General features: G+C 48.2%; 1 protein-coding gene across 1 annotated transcript in view; it reads right to left on the reverse strand.

Moving 5' to 3' along the window:
* LOC123770985 (beta-1,4-glucuronyltransferase 1) overlaps positions 1–24,739 on the reverse strand; it is a 128,329-nt gene that overhangs the window by 52,813 nt on the left and 50,777 nt on the right. The window contains exon 4 of the mRNA XM_069309670.1: positions 15,632–15,781. Within this exon, the coding sequence (XP_069165771.1) occupies positions 15,632–15,781 (150 nt within the window). The remainder of the gene's footprint in view (positions 1–15,631; positions 15,782–24,739) is intronic.

Below are 24,739 nucleotides of genomic sequence, written 5' to 3' on the forward strand. Positions count from 1 at the left end.
CATGTTGAAGGCATTCTTAAAGTCCAGTTTGAGCAGGGCCTTTTCATCAGAAATGTTTGTGATGTATGCTCGTGCTGCATGGGCAGCCGCTTCACAGCCTTGGGGGATTCCAAATCCTAGCTGGATTGGTTTCAGCAATTCAGCCGCTTGCTGGCTGACAACCCTCGTAGCAGCCTTGGCAATCAGGCGTCGGAGAGTGTTGCCAACAGCGATTGGCCTGATTCCTTCGTCCTTCTTTTTGAGAGCACAGAGGGAGGCACCAAAAAAGAGAGGCCTGATGACCTCAGGTATATCACCAGCCAGGCACATGTTGACGAACCTTGTGAGTTCCATAAGAAGATCTTGTGCAGCATCACCAACCGCAGGATTTAACATTTGCTTGATATGTTGAGGTTTTAACCCTGTAAAGCCGCCTGCTGACCCAGGTGGAAAAGAAAGGGCTGCTTTGTAGACCTCAGATTCACCAAAGGTTAATGGGTCTGAAATGGTGTCGGCTGATGGTGGAACGATGTTGTCGCCTTGGGGGGCTCAGGGTGGGTGCTTGCTTTGCAGGGCCCGTGCTGTGGCTGAGTTTCGAGGAGCAATTTTCCCGTCACTGGTGAGGACTCTAATAGCACTTGCGGTATTTCCCTCTTCAATTTTCTTGGTGATTTGTGCTCTGATTTTGTACGTTTCCGGTATGTTGTTGTTACCATTTCTGCGGTGGATGTGTTTTGCTCGGGGAGGCAGGCGAACTAGGTTGTCCCCCCTTGGGTATTCATTTATCGCCCTCAGGACCGAGGAAGCAAGTGATTTGTCCCTCCTTGGAGGGACGGTGAGGCATACATTGCCAAAAAGAAGGACATTATGCCACGCTTGAATGTTTTCCGGGGCATCATTGATGCTTATCAGAAGATTACAGAGTTTGGCTGCTGCATTAGGGCGGGCTGCTTTTGGGATGTGTGGTAATGTTCTAGCAGACGTCGCTATGATCGCTTGGGTGAGGTTCTCAGATGAGATTAGGTTAATGGGAGTCTCTTCCCTAACTGTTAATGGCAGCTGGCCATTGCTTCCCTTCAAAGGCTGGTGGGAACCACTGCATCTTTCCTCGTTGAAGGTGTGAAAGCGGATGACACCACCGTTGGAGTTTATGGCGTTGTTTTTGTTGCATACATATATATATATATATATATATATATATATATATATATATATATATATATATATATATATATATATATATATATATATATATATATATATATATATATATATATATATGACCGAAAAAGTAAGATTAATAATTCTAACACGAATTTTCTCAATCTTTCGTACATTTCTTTTCATTGTTGGAGGTAAATCAAAAATCAATTCTCCAAAATTCATTTTTATTTCTAGTCTGACGCGACACGAGCGCGTTTCGTAAAACTTATTACATTTTCAAAGACTTTAGTTTACAAATACACAACTGAATAGAACTTACGCATCTCCGATTTTATATCTACATTTGAGAGAGGTGGATGGGGTGAGGTGGCATTAATAGGGTATTAATTTCATCAACACAAGACAGAACAAGAGGTGGTATTAATAGGGTATTAATTTCATCAACACAAGACAGAACACGAAACAATGGGTATTGAATAGAAGTGATTGTAGAAAGCCTATTGGTCCATATTTCTTGATGCTTCTATATTGGAGCGGAGTCTTGAGGTGGGTAGAATATAGTTGTGCATTAATTGGCTGTTGATTGCTGGTGTTGACTTCTTGATGTGTAGTGCCTCGCAAACGTCAAGCCGCCTGCTATCGCTGTATCTATCGATGATTTCTGTGTTGTTTACTAGGATTTCTCTGGTGATGGTTTGGTTGTGGGAAGAGGTTATATGTTCCTTAATGCAGCCCTGTTGCTTATGCATCGTTAAACGCCTAGAAAGAGATGTTGTTGTCTTGCCTATATACTGGGTTTTTTTGGAGCTTACAGTCCCCAAGAGGGCATTTGAAGGCATAGACGACGTTAGTCTCTTTTAAAGCGTTCTGTTTTGTGTCTGGAGAGTTTCTCATGAGTAGGCTGGCCGTTTTTCTGGTTTTATAGTAAATCGTCAGTTGTATCCTCTGATTTTTGTCTGTAGGGATAACGTTTCTATTAACAATATCTTTCAGGACCCTTTCCTCCGTTTTATGAGCTGTGGAAAAGAAGTTCCTGTAAAATAGTCTAATAGGGGGTATAGGTGTTGTGTTAGTTGTCTCTTCAGAGGTTGCATGGCGTTTCACTTTCCTTCTTAGGATGTCTTCGACGAAACCATTGGAGAAGCCGTTGTTGACTAGGACCTGCCTTACCCTACAGAGTTCTTCGTCGACTTGCTTCCATTCTGAGCTGTGGCTGAGAGCACGGTCGACATATGCGTTAACAACACTCCTCTTGTACCTGTCTGGGCAGTGGCTGTTGGCATTTAGGCACATTCCTATGTTTGTTTCCTTAGTGTAGACTGCAGTGTGGAAACCTCCGCCCTTTTCCATGACTGTTACATCTAGAAAGGGCAGCTTCCCATCCTTTTCCATCTCGTAAGTGAAACGCAGCACGGAACTCTGCTCAAATGCCTCCTTCAGCTCCTGCAGATGTCTGACATCAGGTACCTGTGCAAAAATGTCGTCAACATACCTGCAGTATATGGCCGGTTTCAAGTTCATGTCAACTAAGACTTTTTGCTCGATGGTACCCATGTAGAAGTTTGCAAACAGGACACCTAGGGGAGAACCCATGGCGACCCCATCTACGATATGCGTATGGAAATGTCAAGACACACAAGCCTGGAAACCCACTTCGGCCAATCATTAGCCAGATACCCACACCCACGTACAGACTGGCGAAGCGACTCAACGGCCTGCTGACTCCTTATGTTCCTTGCGCCTTCAGCCTGAAGTCTCCAAAGGAATTTGTTGACTTACTGCGGGGCACACGGGCCACAGGGATAAGAGCCTCGTTGGACGTAGAATCGCGGTTTACCGACGTACCTGTGGACGAGACAATCGGGATGATAGCCGACAGAGTGTATCGTGATCCAGTCTGTACTCCTCTTGACATACCAGAAAATATTCTAAGGAAACTACTCCAAGCTTGTACTAAAGAGGCACCCTTCTTGAGCCCGGATGGGCACATGTATAAGCAAGTAGATGGGGTCGCCATGGGTTCTCCCCTAGGTGTCCTGTTTGCAAACTTCTACATGGGTACCATCGAGCACAAAGTCTTAGTCGACATGAACTTGAAACCGGCCATATACTGCAGGTATGTTGACGACATTTTTACACAGGTACCTGATGTCAGACATCGGCAGGAGCTGAAGGAGGCATTTGAGCAGAGTTCCGTGCTGCGTTTCACTTACGAGATGGAAAAGGATGGGAAGCTGCCCTTTCTAGATGTAACAGTCATGGAAAAGAGCGGAGGTTTCCACACTGCAGTCTACACTAAGGAAACGAATATAGGAATGTGCCTAAATGCCAACAGCGACTGCCCAGACAGGTACAAGAGGAGTGTTGTTAACGCATATGTCGACCGTGCTCTCAGCCACAGCTCAGAATGGAAGCAAGTCGACGAAGAACTCTGTAGGGTAAGGCAGGTCCTAATCAACAACGGCTTCTCCAATGGTTTCGTCGAAGACATCATAAGAAGGAAAGTGAAACGCCATGCAACCTCTGAAGAGACAACTAACACAACACCTATACCCCCTATTAGACTATTTTACAGGAACTTCTTTTCCACAGCTCATAAAACGGAGGAAAGGGTCCTGAAAGATATTGTTAATAGAAACGTTATCCCTACAGACAAAAATCAGAGGATACAACTGACGATTTACTATAAAACCAGAAAAACGGCCTGCCTACTCATGAGAAACTCTCCAGACACAAAACAGAACGCTTTAAAAGAGACTAACGTCGTCTATGCCTTCAAATGCCCTCTTGGGGACTGTAAGCTCCAAAAAAACCCAGTATATAGGCAAGACAACAACATCTCTTTCTAGGCGTTTAACGATGAATATGCAACAGGGCTCCATTAAGGAACATATAACCTCTTCCCACAACCAAACCATCGCCAGAGAAATCCTAGTAAACAACACAGAAATCATTGATAGATACAGCGATAGCAGGCGGCTTGACGTTTGCGAGGCACTACACATCAAGAAGTCAACACCAGCAATCAACAGCCAATTAATGCACAACTATATTCTACCCACCTCAAGACTCCGCTCCAATATAGAAGCATCAAGAAATATGGACCAATAGGCTTTCTACAATCACTTTTATTCAATACCCATTGTTTCGTGTTCTGTCTTGTGTTGATGAAATTAATACCCTATTAATACCACCTCTTGTTCTGTCTTGTGTTGATGAAATTAATGCCCTATTAATGCCACCTCACCCCATCCACCTCTCTCAAATGTAGATATAAAATCGGAGATGCGTAAGTTCTATTCAGTTGTGTATTTGTAAACTAAAGTCTTTGAAAATGTAATAAGTTTTACGAAACGCGCTCGTGTCGCGTCAGACTAGAAATAAAAATGAATTTTGGAGAATTGATTTTTGATTTACCTCCAACAGTGAAAAGAAATGTACGAAAGATTGAGAAAATTCGTGTTAGAATTATTAATCTTACTTTTTCGGTCATATTTAATAATATATGTCTATAGGAAAAACTGCTACCAAAATATACTATATATATATATATATATATATATATATATATATATATATATATATATATATATATATATATATATATATATATATATTATATATATATATATATATATATATATATATATATATATATATATATATATATATATATATATATATATATATATATAGTTGGCCAACATGCTGAAGCCAAAACAGCTCGGGTTTGGCATTCCACAAGGGTGTGAGGCGGCAGCCCATGCAGCTCGAGTCTTCATCGCCAACATCACAGACGAAAAGACCCTTATCAAGCTAGAATTCAAAAATGCCTTCAATTTGGTACGGAGGGATGCTGTACTCCGTGCGGTTCATAGTCATTTCCCTTCCCTCTACCCTTTTGTACATTCATGCTACAGTATGGATCTTAAGCTACTTTTTGGCGAACATGAAATTGACTCGCGAGAAGGCGTCCAACAGGGTGACCCCCTTGCTCCTCTCCTTTTCTGCTTAGTCATCAAACAAGTCACAGAGGTCCTGTCCAGCGAGCTTATCATCTGGTTCTTGGATGATGGTACCCTAGCTGGTTCCCAAGACTCCCTCCTGGAGGACATCAGAAAAATCCAGGAGCAAGGTGCAGTTTTAGGCCTCACCCTGAACCCTTCTAAATGTGAAATAATATGTTCCAACCAGGGCATCGCAGAGAGAATAGAGGGTCTTCTGCCAAATATCCATAAAACTAAACCTGAAGACAGCACACTCCTAGGAGCTCCCCTGGGGTTGAAAGCCATCGATGAGGTCCTTGATAAGAAAATCGCCGACCTTAAGAGGATGGATGGGAGGATTGAGGATATTGATGCTCATGATGCACTCTACCTCATCACCAGATGTCTGTCCCTCCCCAGGTTAACCTACTTTCTGAGGTGTTCACCATCTTACAGTAGCCAAAAACTAAGTGAGTATGACCGGTTACTGAAATCAATGCTAGAAAAAGCCCTTAACCTCTCTCTCGATGACCTACAGTGGAAACAAGCCTCTCTTCCCGTAAGACTTGGGGGCCTCGGAGTTCGAACAGCAACGCAAATCGCTGTTCCAGCCTTCCTGTCCTCCTTATCAGCATCCGACGACCTTGTGAAGGAAATTCTACCTGCCCACTTACATCAGCTGGCAGGTGTACATGATCCCAATTTTACACGCTGTGCCACAGAGTGGGCCTCTCGTGCAGGCCAATCACCTCAACCACCATCCCCAAAAGCCCACAAGCAATCCAGCTGGGATGGCCCCATTGTAGACCAAGTTGCTGCAGAGTGCCTGGGTGCTGCAACAACACAACACGACATTGCTCGCCTCACAGCAGTAGCAGCACCACATGCAGAGGATTTCCTGTTAGCAACCCCAATGTCGGCAACTGGCACGCGTCTCACACCACACGCCCTCCGAATTACTGTGGCCCTCCGCCTTGCTGCCCCAATCCACACCAGATATAGGTGTATTTGCGGCGAGGTGGTGGCTGACAGGTACGGCCACCATGGCCTACTCTACCAAAGCACAGGGGGATGGCACTCGAGGCACAGTGAAGTTAACGACATCATCAAGAGGAGCCTCACCACAGCTGGATGCCCAGCTGAAAGAAAGCCCCGTTACCTAACGCCCCGTAACTCTGATGCTCTTATTGGTCGCCCGGATGGTATCACAGTGAACCCCTGGAAGAATGGCAAGCAGTTGGTATGGGACTACACGTGCGTATCAACCCTGGCTAACACCTACATTGACTTGAGTGTTGGACAACCAGGTGGCGCTGCCACCCACAGGGAAGCAGCCAAATCCCGTAAGTATAGAGAACTGGATCACCACTACAATTTTGTCCCCATTGCTTCTGAGACACTCGGCGCCTGGGGTAAAAGTGCTACCAGTTTTTTGAAGGAACTGGGTTCTAGGCTCATTGAAACGACAAGGGACCCAATAGCTGCAAGCTTTCTTTTCCAGCGCCTCAGTGTGGCGATACAGAGGGAAAATGCGCACTGCATCCAGGGTTCCTGCCCACCATCTGAGGAGCTGGAGGAACTCGACAACCTATGATAACCATCTTTGTAACCCATATGAAACTCCTTTTTTGTAACAAAGTTCAAATAAAGTAAATATATATGTGTACATACAAAAGAATGGGGGTGGTAGGAGAAGATAATATTAGTGCTCAGTGAGAAACCACAAGGTCTCCTCTGAATACTTTTTATTTTCTTCTCCGAGGCTATGGGTCCCCACATTGGCACCAGAGGTGGTACCCTCACAAACTATATATATATATATATATATATATATATATATATATATATATATATATATATATATATATATATTATTAAATATGACCGAAAAAGTAAGATTAATAATCCTAACACGAATTTTCTCAATCTTTCGTACATTTCGCTTCACTGTTGGAGGTAAATAAAAAATCAATTCTCCAAAATTCATTTTTATTTCTAGTCTGACGCGACACGAGCGCGTTTCGTAAAACTTATTACATTTTCAAAAACTTTAGTTCACAAATACACAACTGAATAGAACTTACGCATCTCCGATTTTATATCTACATTTGAGTGAGGTGGAAGGGGTGATGTGGCATTAACACAAGACAGAACAAGATGTGGTATTAATAGGGTATTAATTTCATCAACACAAGACAGAACAAGAGTATTAATAGGGTATTAATTTCATCAACACAAGACAGAACACGAAACAATGGGTATTGAATAGAAGTGTTTGTAGAAAGCCTATTGGTCCATATTTCTTGATGCTTCTATATTGGAGCGGAGTCTTGAGGTGGGTAGAATATAGTTGTGCATTAATTGGCTGTTGATTGCTGGTGCTGCTAACTTCTTGATGTGTAGTGCCTCGCAAACGTCAAGCCGCCTGCTATCGCTGTATCTATCGATGATTTCTGTGTTGTTTACTAGGATTTCTCTGGCGATGGTTTGGTTGTGGGAAGAGATTATATGTTCCTTAATGGAGCCCTGTTGCTTATGCATCGTTAAACGCCTAGAAAGAGATGTTGTTGTCTTGCCTATATACTGGGTTTTTTGGAGCTTACAGTCCCCAAGAGGGCATTTGAAGGCATAGACGACGTTAGTCTCTTTTAAAGCGTTCTGTTTTGTGTCTGGAGAGTTTCTCATGAGTAGGCTGGCCGTTTTTCTGGTTTTATAGTAAATCGTCAGTTGTATCCTCTGATTTTTGTCTGTAGGGATAACGTTTCTATTAACAATATCTTTCAGGACCCTTTCCTCCATTTTATGAGCTGTGGAGAAGAAGTTCCTGTAAAATAGTCTAATAGGGGGTATAGGTGTTGTGTTAGTTGTCTCATCAGAGGTTGCATGGCGTTTCACTTTTCTTCTTATGATGTCTTCGACGAAACCATTGGAGAAGCCGTTGTTGACTAGGACCTGCCTTACCCTGCAGAGTTCTTCGTCGACTTGCTTCCATTCTGAGCTGTAGCTGAGAGCACGGTCGACATATGCGTTAACAACACTCCTCTTGTACCTGTCTGGGCAGTCGCTGTTGGCATTTAGGCACATTCCTATGTTCGTTTCCTTAGTGTAGACTGCAGTGTGGAAACCTCCGCTCTTTTCCATGACTGTTACATCTAGAAAGGGCAGCTTCCCATCCTTTTCCATCTCGTAAGTGAAAAGCAGCACGGAACTCTGCTCAAATGCCTCCTTCAGCTCCTGCAGATGTCTGACATCAGGTACCTGTGTAAAAATGTCGTCAACATACCTGCAGTATATGGCCGGTTTCAAGTTCATGTCGACTAAGACTTTTTGCTCGATGGTACCCATGTAGAAGTTTGCAAACAGGACACCTAGGGGAGAACCCATAGCGACCCCATCTACTTGCTTATACATGTGCCCATACGGGCTCAAGAAGGGTGCCTCTTTAGTACAAGCTTGGAGTAGTTTCCTCAGAATATTTTCTGGTATGTCAAGAGGAGTACAGGCTGGATCACGATACACTCTGTCGGCTATCATCCCGATTGTCTCGTCCACAGGTACGTTGGTAAACAGCGATTCTACGTCCAACGAGGCTCTTATCCCTGTGGCCCGTGTGCCCCGCAGTAAGTCAACAAATTCTTTTGGAGACTTCAGGCTGAAGGCGCAAGGAACATAAGGAGTCAGCAGGCCGTTGAGTCGCTTCGCCAGTCTGTACGTGGGTGTGGGTATCTGGCTAATGATTGGCCGAAGTGGGTTTCCAAGCTTGTGTGTCTTGACATTTCCATACGCATATCCAGGTTTATATTCCCCAATGATCTTTGGCAGGTGGAGTCCGGATTTCTTGGCGTTCACAGTTTCGATCAGTTTGTTGACCTTTGCTTTTAATTCGGCTGTAGTGTCCTTCGTTACCCTTTGGAACTTAGTTTGGTCAGAGAGTATGATGTTCATTTTCGCCAGATATTCGTCTTTTTTAAGAATGACATATATTGGCGACTTGTCACCTCTCCTGACAACTATCTCCTTGTTCTCACGAAGGCTTTTAGCTGCCGCTTTGAGCTCGGGGGACAGTATGGTGCTTCTGTAATTGCCTCGATTCTTTTCTCCTTCTGCAATAAGTTCTGCTTGTAAGATATCTTTGGTAGTGACCTTCTTTTGTGTCTCGAGGTCGAATATGTCGTCCAACAGAATTTCCAACTCTACTTTCCGGGCCATCTCACTCGGTCTGGACATAACGTGACAGTTTATACCCAGATTTAGGAGAGTGACTTGGTCCTCAGTGAGGTTAATTCCTGCAAGGTTCAGGAAGCCATCTCTTGGTCGTGGAATTGCTATAGGTCCTCCATATAACGTTGTTAGTTTCTTGATTATCCTTGTTTCAGTGCTGAGGTGATGTCGGTCTGTGAGGATGTCGAGGTGTTGTTCAATGCGAGTACGGAGACTTTCGTCGATGTTGCTGTTTCTCCATTCGTTTGTGGCCTGAAGTAGTTGCGCTTTGTTGTCTTTGATTTCATTTTCTGCCTTGTGTATCTGATCACGAATCAGATCTTGGCGATATTTTATCGTGAAGGCTTGATTCCTTGCTGCTGGGTCGTGCGTTTTAATATTAGTATATTTTGGTAGCAGTCTTTCCTGTAGACATATATTATTAAATATGAACGAAAAATCTTACTTATTAATCTTACTTTTTCGGTCATATTTAATAATATATGTCTACAGGAAAGACTGCTACCAAAATATACTAATATTAAAACGCACGACCCAGCAGCAAGGAATCAAGCCTTCACGATAAAATATCGCCAAGATCTGATTCGTGATCAGATATACAAGGCAGAAAATGAAATCAAAGACAACAAAGCGCCACTACTTCAGGCCACAAACGAATGGAGAAACAGCAACATCGACGAAAGCCTCCGTACTCGCATTGAACAACACCTCGACATCCTCACAGACCGACATCACCTCAGCACGGAAACAAGGATAATCAGGAAACTAACAACGTTATATGGAGGACCTATAGCAATTCCACGACCAAGAGATGGCTTCCTGAACCTTGCAGGAATCAACCTCACTGAGGACCAAGTCACTCTCCTAAATCTGGGTATAAACTGTCACGTTATGTCCAGACCGAGTGAGATGGCCCGGAAAGTGGAGTTGGAGATTATGTTGGACGACATATTCGACCTCGAAGCACAAAAGAAGGTCACCACCAAAGATACCTTACAAGCAGAACTTATTGCGGAAGGAGGAAAGAATCGAGGCAACTACAGAAGCACCATACTGTCCCCCGAGCTCAAAGCGGCAGCTAAGAGCCTTCGTGAGAACAAGGAGATGGTTGTCAGGAGAGGCGACAAGTCGCCAATATACGTCATTCTTAAAAAAGACGAATATCTGGCGAAAATGAACCTCATACTCTCTGACCAAACTAAATTCCAAAGGGTAACAAAGGGCATTACAGCCGAACTGAAAGCAAAGGTCAACAAATTGATCGAAACTGTGAACGCCAAGAAATCTGGACTCCACCTGCCAAAGATTATTGGGGAATGTAAACCTGGATATGCATATGGAAATGTCAAGACACACAAGCCTGGAAACCCACTTCGGCCAATCATCAGCCAGATACCCACACCAACGTACAGACTGGCGAAGCGACTCAACGGCTTGCTGACTCCTTATGTCCCTTGCGCCTTCAGCCTGAAGTCTCCAAAGGAATTTGTTGACTTGCTGTGGGGAACAAGGGCCACAGGGATAAGAGCTTCGTTGGACATAGAATCTCTGTTTACCAACGTAACTGTGGATGATACAATCGGGATGATAGCCGACAGAGTGTACCATGATTCGGCCTGTAGTCCTCTTGACATACCAGAAAAGTCTAAGGAAACTACTCCAAGCTTGTACTAAAGAGGAACCCTTCTTGAGCCCGGATGGACACATGTATAAGCAAGTAGATGTGGTCGCCATGAGTTCTCCCCTAGGTGTCCTGTTTGCAAACTTCTACATGGGTACCATCGAGCAAAAAGTCTTAGTCGACATGAACTTGAAACCGGCCATATACTGCAGGTATGTTGACGACATTTTTACACAGGTACCTGATGTCAGACATCTGCAGGAGCTGAAGGAGGCATTTGAGCAGAATTCTGTGTTGCGTTTCACTTACGAGATGGAGAAGGATGGGAAACTGCCCTTTCTAGATGTAACAGTCATGGAAAGGAGCGGAGTTTTCCACACTGCAGTCTACACTAAGGAAACGAACATAGGAATGTGCCTGAATGCCAACAGTGACTGCCCGGACTGGTACAAGAGGAGCGTTGTTAACGCTTATGTCGACCGTGCCCTCAGCCACAGCTCAGAATGGAAGCAAGTCGACGAAGAACTCTGTAGGGTAAGGCAGGTCCTAGTCAACAACGGCTTCTCCAATGGTTTCGTGGAAGACATCATAAGAAGGAAAGTGAAACGCCATGCAACCTCTGAAGAGACAACTAACACAACACCTATACCTCCTATTAGACTATTTACAGGAACTTCTTTTCCACAGCCCATAAAACGGAGGAAAGGGTCCTGAAAGATATTGTCAGTAGAAACGTTATCCTTACAGACAAAAATCAGAAGATTCAACTGACGATTTACTATAAAACCAGAAAAACGGCCAGCCTACTCATGAGAAACTCTCCAGCCACAAAGCAGAACGCTTTAAAAGAGACCAACGTCGTCTATACCTTCAAATGCCCTCTTGGGGACTGTAAGCCTCAAAAAACCCAGTATATAGGCAAGACAACAACATCTCTTTCCAGGCATTTAACGATGCATAAGCAACAGGGCTCCATGAAGGAACATATAACCTCTTCCCACAAACAAACCATCACCAGAGAAATCTTAGCAAACAACACAGAAATCATCGATAGATACAGCGATAGCAGGCGGTTAGACGTCTGCGAGGCACTACACATCAAGAAGTCAACACCAGCAATCAACAGTCAATTAATGCACAACTATATTCTACCCACTTCAAGACTCCACTCCAATATAGAAGCATCAAGAAATATGGACCAATAGGCTTTCTACAATTACATCCATTCAATACCCATTGTTTCGTGTTCTGTCTTGTGTTTGAATTTAATACCCATTCAATACCCATTGTTTCGTGTTCTGTCTTGTGTTGGAATTTAATACCTGTTGAATACCCATTGTTGAAAGTTCGTTTTTCACCTCATCCAACTCACCCAAATGTAGATACAAACCTCGAAGATGTGTAAGCTTTATTCAGTTTCAGTTGTGGTTGTAAACTAAAGTCTTTGAAAATGTAATAAGTTTTACGAAACGCGCTCAAGTGTCGCGGCAGACTAGAAATAAAAATGAATTTTGGAGAATTGATCTTTGAATTACCATCAACAGTGAAAAGAAACGTAAGAAAGTTCGAGAAAATTCGTGTTAGAATTTTTAATCTTACTTTTTCGGTCATATTTAATAATATATATATATATATATATATATATATATATATATATATATATATATATATATATATATATATATATATATATATATATATATATATATATATATATATATATATATAACTTTAGAACACTTTCCCACCAGGAGACTCGAACCCTAGCCAGCACAGAAGCCTTCCAGCAACTGGCATAACAGGTACGCCTTAACCCGCTCCACCACCCACTCAGACCCTTAAAAGAGATGGTAATTTCGGAGTATTTAAATACACCAAAGATCACCACCTCCCAAGAGCACTAGAGCAAGTGAGGGGTCATTTAGACGTTAATTTCATCAAGTCCCTGTTAATATGGGAAGACACAGTGTCTATGCTTAAGGCACAACTCTCCTAAACACGAGAGTGAAGTATAGAACTTTAGAACACTTTCCCACCAGTCTCCTGGTGGGAAAGTGTTCTAAAGTTCTATACTTCACTCTCGTGTTTAGGAGAGTTGTGCCTTATATATATATATATATATATATATATATATATATATATATATATTTATATATATATACATATATATATATATATATATATATATATATATATATATATATATATATATATATTTATATTTATATTTATATATATATATATATATATATATATATATATATATATATATATATATATATATATATAAATGACAGCTATATCAGATGAAATATTGCAATTTAAATAAAGATATGAGAATATTACTCACTCTGGGTTGGTCGCTTTCTTGTAATCTAACCGGAAATAATCCTACCACGATAACATTACTGGCCAGGAGTGACTAGATAAGATTTCGGAAAGACACTTCCCTTGTTTATATGTTGACTGGGTGTTGATGATGGAAGAATCACTAATTTAATCTCCATAACACTTCGTCCAAAGGAGAATTATTGGAGCTGAACTTGCTCCAGCGACCTGTTGTCTTAACAACAATGGCTGACTACGACATCCTGCACTGCCCCTGGCTCTCTTTGTCCAGATGTCAACAAACGGTATAAAGGTCACATTTACTCTATTTTGATACTGATTATCAAGTTATTTCAAGTGAAATGTTTTTTATGAGGTTAACAGTTCAAAGACTGCTGTATTAGGAATAATTCCCAGCATAATAGCTGGGGAATTTAATAGCGACATGGCAATGATATCTCCACTTTCTACGGAAGGAAAATACCACTGGACCACGTCTTCTCTTAGTGAATTTATATATATACAACTCAGCAGCAATATTATCTGCCTATTGTATTGAATATTAGTAAATGGTGTCGAGTCGTCCAACACTGCGTCCCTCCGCTCACCATCCTTGCGTTCTCAATATGCTACGCCCCTCCTTCCACCCTCCTGGCGTTCTTAACAAGCTGAATTCTTCCGTCCACTACACTGGTGTTATTAACAAGAACGTGACACCTGGCCACAACACTGTCACCATGACACACAACACCTGGCCACAACACTGTCACCATGACACACAACACCTGGACACAACACTGTCACCGTGACACACAACACCTGGCCACAACACTGTCACCATGACACACAACACCTGGTCACAACACTGTCACTGTGACACACAACACCTGGCCACAACACTGTCACTGTGACACACAACACCTGGACACAACACTGTCACCGTGACACACAACATCTGGCCACAACACTGTCACTGTGACACACAACACCTGGCTACAACACTGTCACCATGACACACAACACCTGGCTACAACACTGTCACTGTGACACACAACACCTGGCCACAACACTGTCACCATGACACACAACACCTGGCCAGAACACTGTCACTGTGACACACAACACCTGGCCACAACACTGTCACCGGGACACACAAGACCTGGCCACAACACTGTCACCATGACACACAACACCTGGCTACAACACTGTCACCATGACACACAACACCTGGACACAACACTGTCACCATGACACACAACACCTGGCCACAACACTGTCACCATGACACACAACACCTGGCCACAACACTGTCACCATGACACACAACACCTGGCCACAACACTGTCACCGTGACACACAACACCTGGCCACAACACTGTCACCATGACACACAACACCTGGCCACAACACTGTCACCATGACACACAACACCTGGCCACAACACTGTCACTGTGACACACAACACCTGGCCACAACACTGTCACCATGACACACAACACCTGGCCACAACACTGTCACCATGACACACAACACCTGGCCACAACACTGTCACCATGACACACAACACCTGGCCACAACACTGTCACCATGACACACAACACCTGGCCACAACACTGTCACCATGACACACAACACCTGGCCACAACACTGTCACCATGACACACAACACCTGGCCACAACACTGTCACCATGACACACAACACCTGGCCACAACACTGTCACCGTGACACACAACACCTGGACACAACATTGTCACCATGACACACAACATCTGGCTACAACACTGTCACCATGACACACAACACCTGGCTACAACACTGTCACCATGACACACAACACCTGGCCACAACACTGTCACCGTGACACACAACACCTGGCCACAACACTGTCACCATGACACACAACACCTGGCCACAACACTGTCACCGTGGCACACAACACCTGGCCACAACACTGTCACCATGACACACAACACCTGGCCACAACACTGTCACCATGACACACAACACCTGGCCACAACACTGTCACCATGACACACAACACCTGGCCACAACACTGTCACCGTGGCACACAACACCTGGCCACAACACTGTCACCATGACACACAACACCTGGCCACAACACTGTCACCATGACACACAACACCTGGCTACAACACTGTCACCATGACACACAACACCTGGCCACAACACTGTCACCATGACACACAACACCTGGCCACAACACTGTCACCGTGACACACAACACCTGGCCACAACACTGTCACCGTGACACACAACACCTGGCCACAACACTGTCACCGTGGCACACAACACCTGGCCACAACACTCACCTGGGGAGGGGGGTGAGCGGTGGGGAAGATAAAGTGGAAGCTGACGAGGTCCTGGATGTTGGGTCCGCCACAGTTGCGGAGGTGGAGGACGACCTCGACGGTGTGTTGGAAGTCCTCTCCCGGGGTGTACACCGCCACGCTCACGGGACCCTGCCAACACCCTCACCCTTATTGTATCACACTGCCAACACCCACACCCTTATTGTATCATACTGCCAACACCCACACCCTTATTGTATCACACTGCCAACACCCACACCCTTATTGTATCATACTGCCAACACCCACACCCTTATTGTATCATACTGCCAACACCCACACCCTTATTGTATCACACTGCCAACACCCACACCCTTATTGTATCACACTGCCAACACCCACACCCTTATTGTATCATGCTGCCAACACCCACACCCTTATTGTATCACACTGTCAACACCCACACCCTTATTGTATCACACTGCCAACACCCACACCCTTATTGTATCATACTGCCAACACCCACAATCTTATTGTATCACACTGCCAACACCCACACCCTTATTGTATCACACTGCCAACACCCACACCCTTATTGTATCACACTGCCAACACCCACACCCTTATTGTATCGCCCTGCCAACACCCACACCCTTATTGTATCATACTGCCAACAGAGACAGGAGCTAGAGAGAGGCAGGAACTATATAGAGAGGCTGGAGCTAGAGAGAGGCAGGAGCTAAAGAGAGGCAGGAGCTAGAGAGAGGCATGAGCTGGAGAGAGGCAGGAGCTAGAGAGAGGCAGGAGTTGGAGAGAGGCAGGAGCTAGAGAGAGGCAGGAGCTAGAGAGAGGCAGGAACTGGAGAGAGGCATGAGCTAGAGAGAGGCAGGTGCTAGAGAGAGGCCGGAGCTAGAGAGAGAGAGAGGCAGGAGCTGGAGAGAGGCAGGAACTAGAGAGAGACAGGAGCTAGAGAGAGGCAGGAACTAGAGAGAGGCAGGAGATAGAGAGAGGCAGGAGCTAGAGAGAGAGGCAGGAGCTAGAGAGAGGCAGGAGCTAGAGAGAGGCCGGAGCTAGAGAGAGAGAGAGGCAGGAGCTAGAGAGAGGCAGGAACTAGAGAGAGGCAGGAACTAGAGAGAGAGAGGCAGGAGATAGAGAGAGGCAGGAGCTAGAGAGAGAGGCAGGAGCTAGAGAGAGGCAGGAGCTAGAGAGAGGCCGGAGCTAGAGAGAGAGAGAGGCAGGAGCTAGAGAGAGGCAGGAACTAGAGAGAGAGGCAGGAGCTAGAGATAAGCAGGAGCTAGAGAGAGGCAGGAGCTAGAGAGAGGCAGGAGCTAGAGAGAGGCCGGAGCTAGAGAGAGGCAGGAGCTAGAGAGAGGCAGGAGCTCGGGAGAGGCAGTAGCTAGAGAGAGCGAGGCAGGAGCTAGAGAGAGCGAGGCAGGAGCTAGAGAGAGCAGGCAGGAGCTAGAGAGAGGCAGGAGTTAGAGAGAGAGAGAGGCAGTAGCTAGAGAGAGGCAGGAGCTAGAGAGAGGCAGGAGCTAGAGAGAGGCACGAGCTAGTGAGGGAGGCAGGAGCAAGAGAGAGGCAGGAGCTAGAGAGAGGCAGGAGCTAGAGAGAGAGGCAGGAGCTAGAGAGAGGCAGAAGCTTGTGAGAGAGGCAGGAGCTAGAGAGAGGCAGAAGCTTGTGAGAGAGGCAGGAGCTAGAGAGGAAGACACGCGCTAGAGAGAAGGCAGGAGGCACGCAGAGAGGGAGGCACGAGCTAGAGAGAGGCAGGAGCTAGAGAGAGAGGCAGCAGCTGGAGAGAGCCAGAAGCTAGAGTGAGACAGAGGCTAGAGAGAGGGGCAGGAGCTAGAGAGAGGCAGGGGCTATAGAGAGAGGCAGGAGCTAGAGAGAGTCAGAAGGTAGAGTGAGACTGAGGCTAGAGAGAGGGGCAGGAGCTAGAGAGCGGCAGGAGCTGGAGAGAGGCATCAGCTAGAGAGAGAGGCAGTAGCTTGAAAGAGGCACGAGCTGGAGAGAGGCAGCAGCTGGAGAGAGGCAAGAGCTAGAGTGAGGCAGGAACTAGAGAGAGGCAGGAGCTAGAGAGGCAGGAACTAGAGAGAGGCAGGAGCTGGAGAGAGGCAGGAGCTAGAGAGAGGCAGAAGCTAGAGAGAGAGAGGCAGGAACTAGAGAGAGAGAGGCAGGAGATAGAGAGAGGCAGAAGCCAGAGAGAGACAGGAGCTAAAGAGAGAGGCAGGAGCTAGAGAGAGGCAGGAGCTAGAGAGAGAGGCAGGAGCTAGAGAGAGGCAGCAGCTAGAGAGAGGCAGGAGCTAGAGAGAGACAGGAGCTAGAGAGAGAGGCAGAAGCTCGGGAGAGGTAGGAGCTAGAGAGAGGCAGGAGCTAGAGAGAGAGGCAGGAGCTAGAGAGAGAGGAAGTAGCTAGAGAGAGGCAGAAGCTAGAGAGAGGCAGGAGCTAGAGAGAGAGGCAGAAGCTCGGGAGAGGCAGGAGCTAGAGAGAGAGGCAGGAGCTAGAGAGAGGCAGGAGTTAGAAAGAGAGAGGCAGTAGCAAGAGAGAGGCAGGAGCTAGAGAGAGGCAGGAACCAACGAGAGAGGCAGGAACTTGAGAGAGAGGCTGGAGCTAGAGAGAGGCTGGAGCTAGAGAGAGGCAGGAACCAACGAGAGAGGAAGGAACTAGCGAGAGAGACAGGAGCTTGAGAGAGGCACGAGCTAGAGAGAGAGAGGCAGGAGCTAGAAAGAGGCAGGAGATAGATTGAGCCAGGAGCTAGAGAGAGGCCGGAGCTAGAGAGAGGCACGAGCTAGAGAGAGGCACGAGCTAGAGAGAGAGGCAAGAGCTAGAAAGAGGCAGGAGATAGATTGAGCCAGGAGCTAGAGAGAGGCAGGAGCTAGAGAGAGGCAGGACATAGAGAGAGGCAGGACCTAGAGAGAGGCAGGAGGTAGAGAGAGGCAGGACCTAGAGAGAGGCAGGAGCCAGAGAGAGAGGTAGGAGCTATTGAGAGGCAGGAGGTAGAGATAGAGAGAGGCAGGAGCTAGAGAGAGGCAGTAGCTAGAGAGAGGCACGAGCTAGAGAGAGGCAGGATATAGAGAGAGGCAGAAGCTAGAGAGAGACAGGAGCTAGAGAGAGGCAGGAGCTAGAGAGAGAGGCAGGAGCTAGAGAGAGGCAGGAGCTAGAGAGAGGCAGGAGCTAGAGAGAGAGGCAGAAGCTAGAGAGAAGAAGGAGCTAGAGAGAGGCAGGAGCTAGAGAGAGGCAGGAGCTAGAGAGTGGCACGAGCTAGAGAGAGGCAGGAGCTAGAGAGAGGCAGAAGCTAGAGAGAGGCAGGAGCTAGAGAGAGGCCGGAGCAAGAGAGAGGCAGGAGCTAGAGAGAGAGAAGCAGGAGCTAGAGAGAGGCCGGAGCAAGAGAGAGGCAGGAGCTAGAGAGAGGCAGGAGCTAGAGAGAGGCAAGAGCTTGAGAGAGGCAGGAGCTAGAGAGAGGCCGGAGCTAGAGAGAGAGGTAGGAGCTAGAGAGAGGCCGGAGCAAGAGAGAGGCAGGAGCTAGAGAGAGAGAGGCAGGAGCTAGAGAGAGGCAAGAGCTAGAGAGAGGAAGGAGCTAGAGAGAGGCAGGAGCTAGAGAGAAAGGCAGGAGCTAGAGAGAGGCAGGTGCTAGAGAGAGACACGAGCTAGAGAGAGGCAGCAGCTAGAGAGAGGCAGGAGCTAGAGAGAGAGGCAGGAGCTAGAGAGAGGCAGGAACTAGAGAGAGAGAGGCAGGAACTAGAGAGAGAGAGGCAGGAACTAGAGAGAGAGAGACAGGAGATAGAGAGAGGCAGGAGATAGAGAGAGGCAGGAGCTAGAGAGAGACAGGAGCTAGAGAGAGAGGCAGAAGCTCGGGAGAGGCAGGAGCTAGAGAGAGGCAGGAGCTAGAGAGAGAGGCAGGAGCTAGAGAGAGAGGAAGTAGCTAGAGAGTGGCAGAAGCTAGAGAGAGGCAGGAGCTAGAGAGAGAGGCAGAAGCTCGGGAGAGGCAGGAGCTAGAGAGAGGCAGGAGCTAGAGAGAGAGGCAGGAGCTAGAAAGAGAGGAAGTAGCTAGAGAGAGGCAGAAGCTAGAGAGAGGCAGGAGCTAGAGAGAGAGGCAGAAGCTCGGGAGAGGCAGGAGCTAGAGAGAGAGGCAGGAGCTAGAGAGAGGCAGGAGTTAGAAAGAGAGAGGCAGTAGCAAGAGAGAGGCAGGAGCTAGAGAGAGGCAGGAACCAACGAGAGAGGCAGGAACTTGAAAGAGAGGCTGGAGCTAGAGAGAGGCTGGAGCTAGAGAGAGGCTGGAGCTAGAGAGAGGCAGGAACCAACGAGAGAGGAAGGAACTAGCGAGAGAGACAGGAGCTTGAGAGAGGCACGAGCTAGAGAGAGAGAGGCAGGAGCTAGAAAGAGGCAGGAGATAGATTGAACCAGGAGCTAGAGAGAGGCAGGAGCTAGAGAGAGGCACGAGCTAGAGAGAGGCACGAGCTAGAGAGAGAGGCAAGAGCTAGAAAGAGGCAAGAGATAGATTGAGCCAGGAGCTAGAGCGAGGCAGGAGCTAGAGAGAGCAGGCAGGAGCTAGAGAGAGGCAGGAGTTAGAGAGAGAGAGAGGCAGTAGCTAGAGAGAGGCAGGAGCTAGAGAGAGGCAGGAGCTAGAGAGAGGCACGAGCTAGTGAGGGAGGCAGGAGCAAGAGAGAGGCAGGAGCTAGAGAGAGGCAGGAGCTAGAGAGAGAGGCAGGAGCTAGAGAGAGGCAGAAGCTTGTGAGAGAGGCAGGAGCTAGAGAGAGGCAGAAGCTTGTGAGAGAGGCAGGAGCTAGAGAGGAAGACACGCGCTAGAGAGAAGGCAGGAAGCACGCAGAGAGGGAGGCACGAGCTAGAGAGAGGCAGGAGCTAGAGAGAGAGGCAGGAGCTGGAGAGAGCCAGAAGCTAGAGTGAGACAGAGGCTAGAGAGAGGGGCAGGAGCTAGAGAGAGGCAGGGGCTATAGAGAGAGGCAGGAGCTAGAGAGAGTCAGAAGCTAGAGTGAGACTGAGGCTAGAGAGAGGGGCAGGAGCTAGAGAGCGGCAGGAGCTGGAGAGAGGCATCAGCTAGAGAGAGAGGCAGTAGCTTGAGAGAAGCACGAGCTGGAGAGAGGCAGCAGCTGGAGAGAGGCAAGAGCTAGAGTGAGGCAGGAACTAGAGAGAGGCAGGAGCTAGAGAGGCAGGAACTAGAGAGAGGCAGGAGCTGGAGAGAGGCAGGAGCTAGAGAGAGGCAGCAGCTAGAGAGAGGCAGCAGCTAGAGAGAGGCAGGAGCTAGAGAGAGAGGCAGGAGCTAGAGAGAGGCAGGAACTAGAGAGAGAGAGAGGCAGGAACTAGAGAGAGAGAGACAGGAGATAGAGAGAGAGGCAGGAGATAGAGAGAGGCAGGAGCTAGAGAGAGGCAGAAGCTAGAGAGAGAGAGGCAGGAACTAGAGAGAGAGAGGCAGGAGATAGAGAGAGGCAGGAGATAGAGAGAGGCAGAAGCCAGAGAGAGACAGGAGCTAGAGAGAGAGGCAGGAGCTAGAGAGAGGCAGCAGCTAGAGAGAGGCAGGAGCTAGAGAGAGACAGGAGCTAGAGAGAGAGGCAGAAGCTCGGGAGAGGCAGGAGCTAGAGAGAGGCAGGAGCTAGAGAGAGAGGCAGGAGCTAGAGAGAGAGGAAGTAGCTAGAGAGAGGCAGAAGCTAGAGAGAGGCAGGAGCTAGAGAGAGAGGCAGAAGCTCGGGAGAGGCAGGTGCTAGAGAGAGAGGCAGGAGCTAGAGAGAGGCAGGAGTTAGAAAGAGAGAGGCAGTAGCAAGAGAGAGGCAGGAACTAGAGAGAGGCAGGAACCAACGAGAGAGGCAGGAACTTGAGAGAGAGGCTGGAGCTAGAGAGAGGCTGGAGCTAGAGAGAGGCAGGAACCAACGAGAGAGGAAGGAACTAGCGAGAGAGACAGGAGCTTGAGAGAGGCACGAGCTAGAGAGAGAGAGGCAGGAGCTAGAAAGAGGCAGGAGATAGATTGAGCCAGGAGCTAGAGAGAGGCAGGAGCTAGAGAGAGGCACGAGCTAGAGAGAGGCACGAGCTAGAGAGAAAGGCAAGAGCTAGAAAGAGGCAGGAGATAGATTGAGCCAGGAGCTAGAGAGAGGCAGGAGCTAGAGAGAGGCAGGACATAGAGAGAGGCAGGACCTAGAGAGAGGCAGGAGGTAGAGAGAGGCAGGACCTAGAGAGAGGCAGGAGCCAGAGAGAGAGGTAGGAGCTATTGAGAGGCAGGAGGTAGAGATAGAGAGAGGCAGGAGCTAGAGAGAGGCAGTAGCTAGAGAGAGGCACGAGCTAGAGAGAGGCAGGATATAGAGAGAGGCAGAAGCTAGAGAGAGACAGGAGCTAGAGAGAGGCAGGAGCTAGAGAGAGAGGCAGGAGCTAGAGAGAGAGGCAGAAGCTAGAGAGAGGCAGGAGCTAGAGAGAGGCAGGAGCTAGAGAGAGAGGCAGAAGCTAGAGAGAAGGAGCTAGAGAGAGGCAGGAGCTAGAGAGAGGCAGGAGCTAGAGAGAGGCACGAGCTAGAGAGAGGCAGGAGCTAGAGAGAGGCAGAAGCTAGAGAGAGGCAGGAGCTAGAGAGAGGCAGGAGCAAAGGAGAGGCAGAAGCTAGAGAGAGGCAGGAACTAGAGAGAGGCAGAAGCTAGAGAGAGGCAGGAGCTAGAGAGAGGCAGGAGCTAGAGAGAGGCAGGAGCTAGAGAGAGGCAGAAGCTAGAGAGAGGCAGGAGCTAGAGAGAGGCAGGAGCTAGAGAGAGAGGCAGGAGCTAGAGAGAGGCAGGAGCTAGAGAGAGGCAGGAGCTAGAGAGAGGCAGGAGCTAGAGAGAGAGGAAGGAGCTAGAGAGAGGCAGAAGCTAGAGAGAGGCAGGAGCTAGAGAGAGGCAGGAGCTAGAGAGAGAGAAGCAGGAGCTAGAGAGAGAGAGGCAGGAGCTAGAGAGAGGCAGGAGTTAGAGAGAGGCAGGAGCTAGAGAGAGGCAAAAGTTAGAGAGAGACGATGGAGCTAGAGAGAGGCAGGAACTAGAGAGAGAGAGGCAGGAGATAGAGAGAGGCAGGAGCTAGAGAGAGAGGCAGGAGCTAGAGAGAGGCAGGAGCTAGAGAGAGGCAGGAGCTAGAGAGAGGCAGGAGCTAGAGAGAGGCCGGAGCTAGAGAGAGGCAGGAGCTAGAGAGTGGCAGAAGCTAGAGAGAGAGGCAGAAGCTCGCGAGAGGCAGGAGCTAGAGAGAGGCTGGAGGTAGAGAGAGGCAGGAGCTAGAGAGAGAGGAAGTAGCTAGAGAGAGGCAGAAGCTAGAGAGAGGCAGGAGCTAGAGAGAGAGGCAGAAGCTCGGGAGAGGCAGGTGCTAGAGAGAGAGGCAGGAGCTAGAGAGAGGCAGGAGTTAGAAAGAGAGAGGCAGTAGCAAGAGAGAGGCAGGAACTAGAGAGAGGCAGGAACCAACGAGAGAGGCAGGAACTTGAGAGAGAGGCTGGAGCTAGAGAGAGGCTGGAGCTAGAGAGAGGCAGGAACCAACGATAGAGGAAGGAACTAGCGAGAGAGACAGGAGCTTGAGAGAGGCACGAGCTAGAGAGAGAGAGGCAGGAGCTAGAAAGAGGCAGGAGATAGATTGAGCCAGGAGCTAGAGAGAGGCAGGAGCTAGAGAGAGGCACGAGCTAGAGAGAGGCACGAGCTAGAGAGAGAGGCAAGAGCTAGAAAGAGGCAGGAGATAGATTGAGCCAGGAGCTAGAGAGAGGCAGGAGCTAGAGAGAGGCAGGACATAGAGAGAGGCAGGACCTAGAGAGAGGCAGGAGGTAGAGAGAGGCAGGACCTAGAGAGAGGCAGGAGCCAGAGAGAGAGGTAGGAGCTATTGAGAGGCAGGAGGTAGAGATAGAGAGAGGCAGGAGCTAGAGAGAGGCAGTAGCTAGAGAGAGGCACGAGCTAGAGAGAGGCAGGATATAGAGAGAGGCAGAAGCTAGAGAGAGACAGGAGCTAGAGAGAGGCAGGAGCTAGAGAGAGAGGCAGGAGCTAGAGAGAGAGGCAGAAGCTAGAGAGAGGCAGGAGCTAGAGAGAGGCAGGAGCTAGAGAGAGAGGCAGAAGCTAGAGAGAAGGAGCTAGAGAGAGGCAGGAGCTAGAGAGAGGCAGGAGCTAGAGAGAGGCACGAGCTAGAGAGAGGCAGGAGCTAGAGAGAGGCAGAAGCTAGAGAGAGGCAGGAGCTAGAGAGAGGCAGGAGCAAGAGAGAGGCAGAAGCTAGAGAGAGGCAGGAGCTAGAGAGAGGCAGGAGCTAGAGAGAGGCAGGAGCTAGAGAGAGGCAGGAGCTAGAGAGAGGCAGGAGCTAGAGAGAGGCAGAAGCTAGAGAGAGGCAGGAGCTAGAGAGAGGCAGGAGCTAGAGAGAGAGGCAGGAGCTAGAGAGAGGCAGGAGCTAGAGAGAGGCAGGAGCTAGAGAGAGGCAGGAGCTAGAGAGAGAGGAAGGAGCTAGAGAGAGGCAGAAGCTAGAGAGAGGCAGGAGCTAGAGAGAGGCAGGAGCTAGAGAGAGAGAAGCAGGAGCTAGAGAGAGAGAGGCAGGAGCTAGAGAGAGGCAGGAGTTAGAGAGAGGCAGGAGCTAGAGAGAGGCAAAAGCTAGAGAGAGACGATGGAGCTAGAGAGAGGCAGGAACTAGAGAGAGAGAGGCAGGAGATAGAGAGAGGCAGGAGCTAGAGAGAGAGGCAGGAGCTAGAGAGAGGCAGGAGCTAGAGAGAGGCAGGAGCTAGAGAGAGGCAGGAGCTAGAGAGAGGCCGGAGCTAGAGAGAGGCAGGAGCTAGAGAGAGGCAGAAGGTAGAGAGAGAGGCAGAAGCTCGCGAGAGGCAGGAGCTAGAGAGAGGCTGGAGGTAGAGAGAGGCAGGAGCTAGAGAGAGAGGCAGAAGCTCGCGAGAGGCAGGAGCAAGAGAGAGGCAGGAGCTAGAGAGAGGCAGGAACCAACGAGAGAGGCAGGACCTTGAGAGAGAGGCCGGAGCAAGAGAGAGGCAGGAGCTAGAGAGAGAGGCCGGAGCAAGAGAGAGCCAGGAGCTAGAGAGAGAGGCAGGAGCTAGAGAGAGAGGCAGGAGCTAGAGAGAGGCAGGAGCAAGAGAGAGGCAGGAGCTAGAGAGAGAGGCAGGAGCTAGAGAGAGGCCGGAGCAAGAGAGAGGCAAGAGCTAGAGAGAGA

The sequence above is a fragment of the Procambarus clarkii genome, chromosome 65, assembly GCF_040958095.1.
Source record: "Procambarus clarkii isolate CNS0578487 chromosome 65, FALCON_Pclarkii_2.0, whole genome shotgun sequence".
Classification (NCBI taxonomy): domain Eukaryota; kingdom Metazoa; phylum Arthropoda; class Malacostraca; order Decapoda; family Cambaridae; genus Procambarus; species Procambarus clarkii.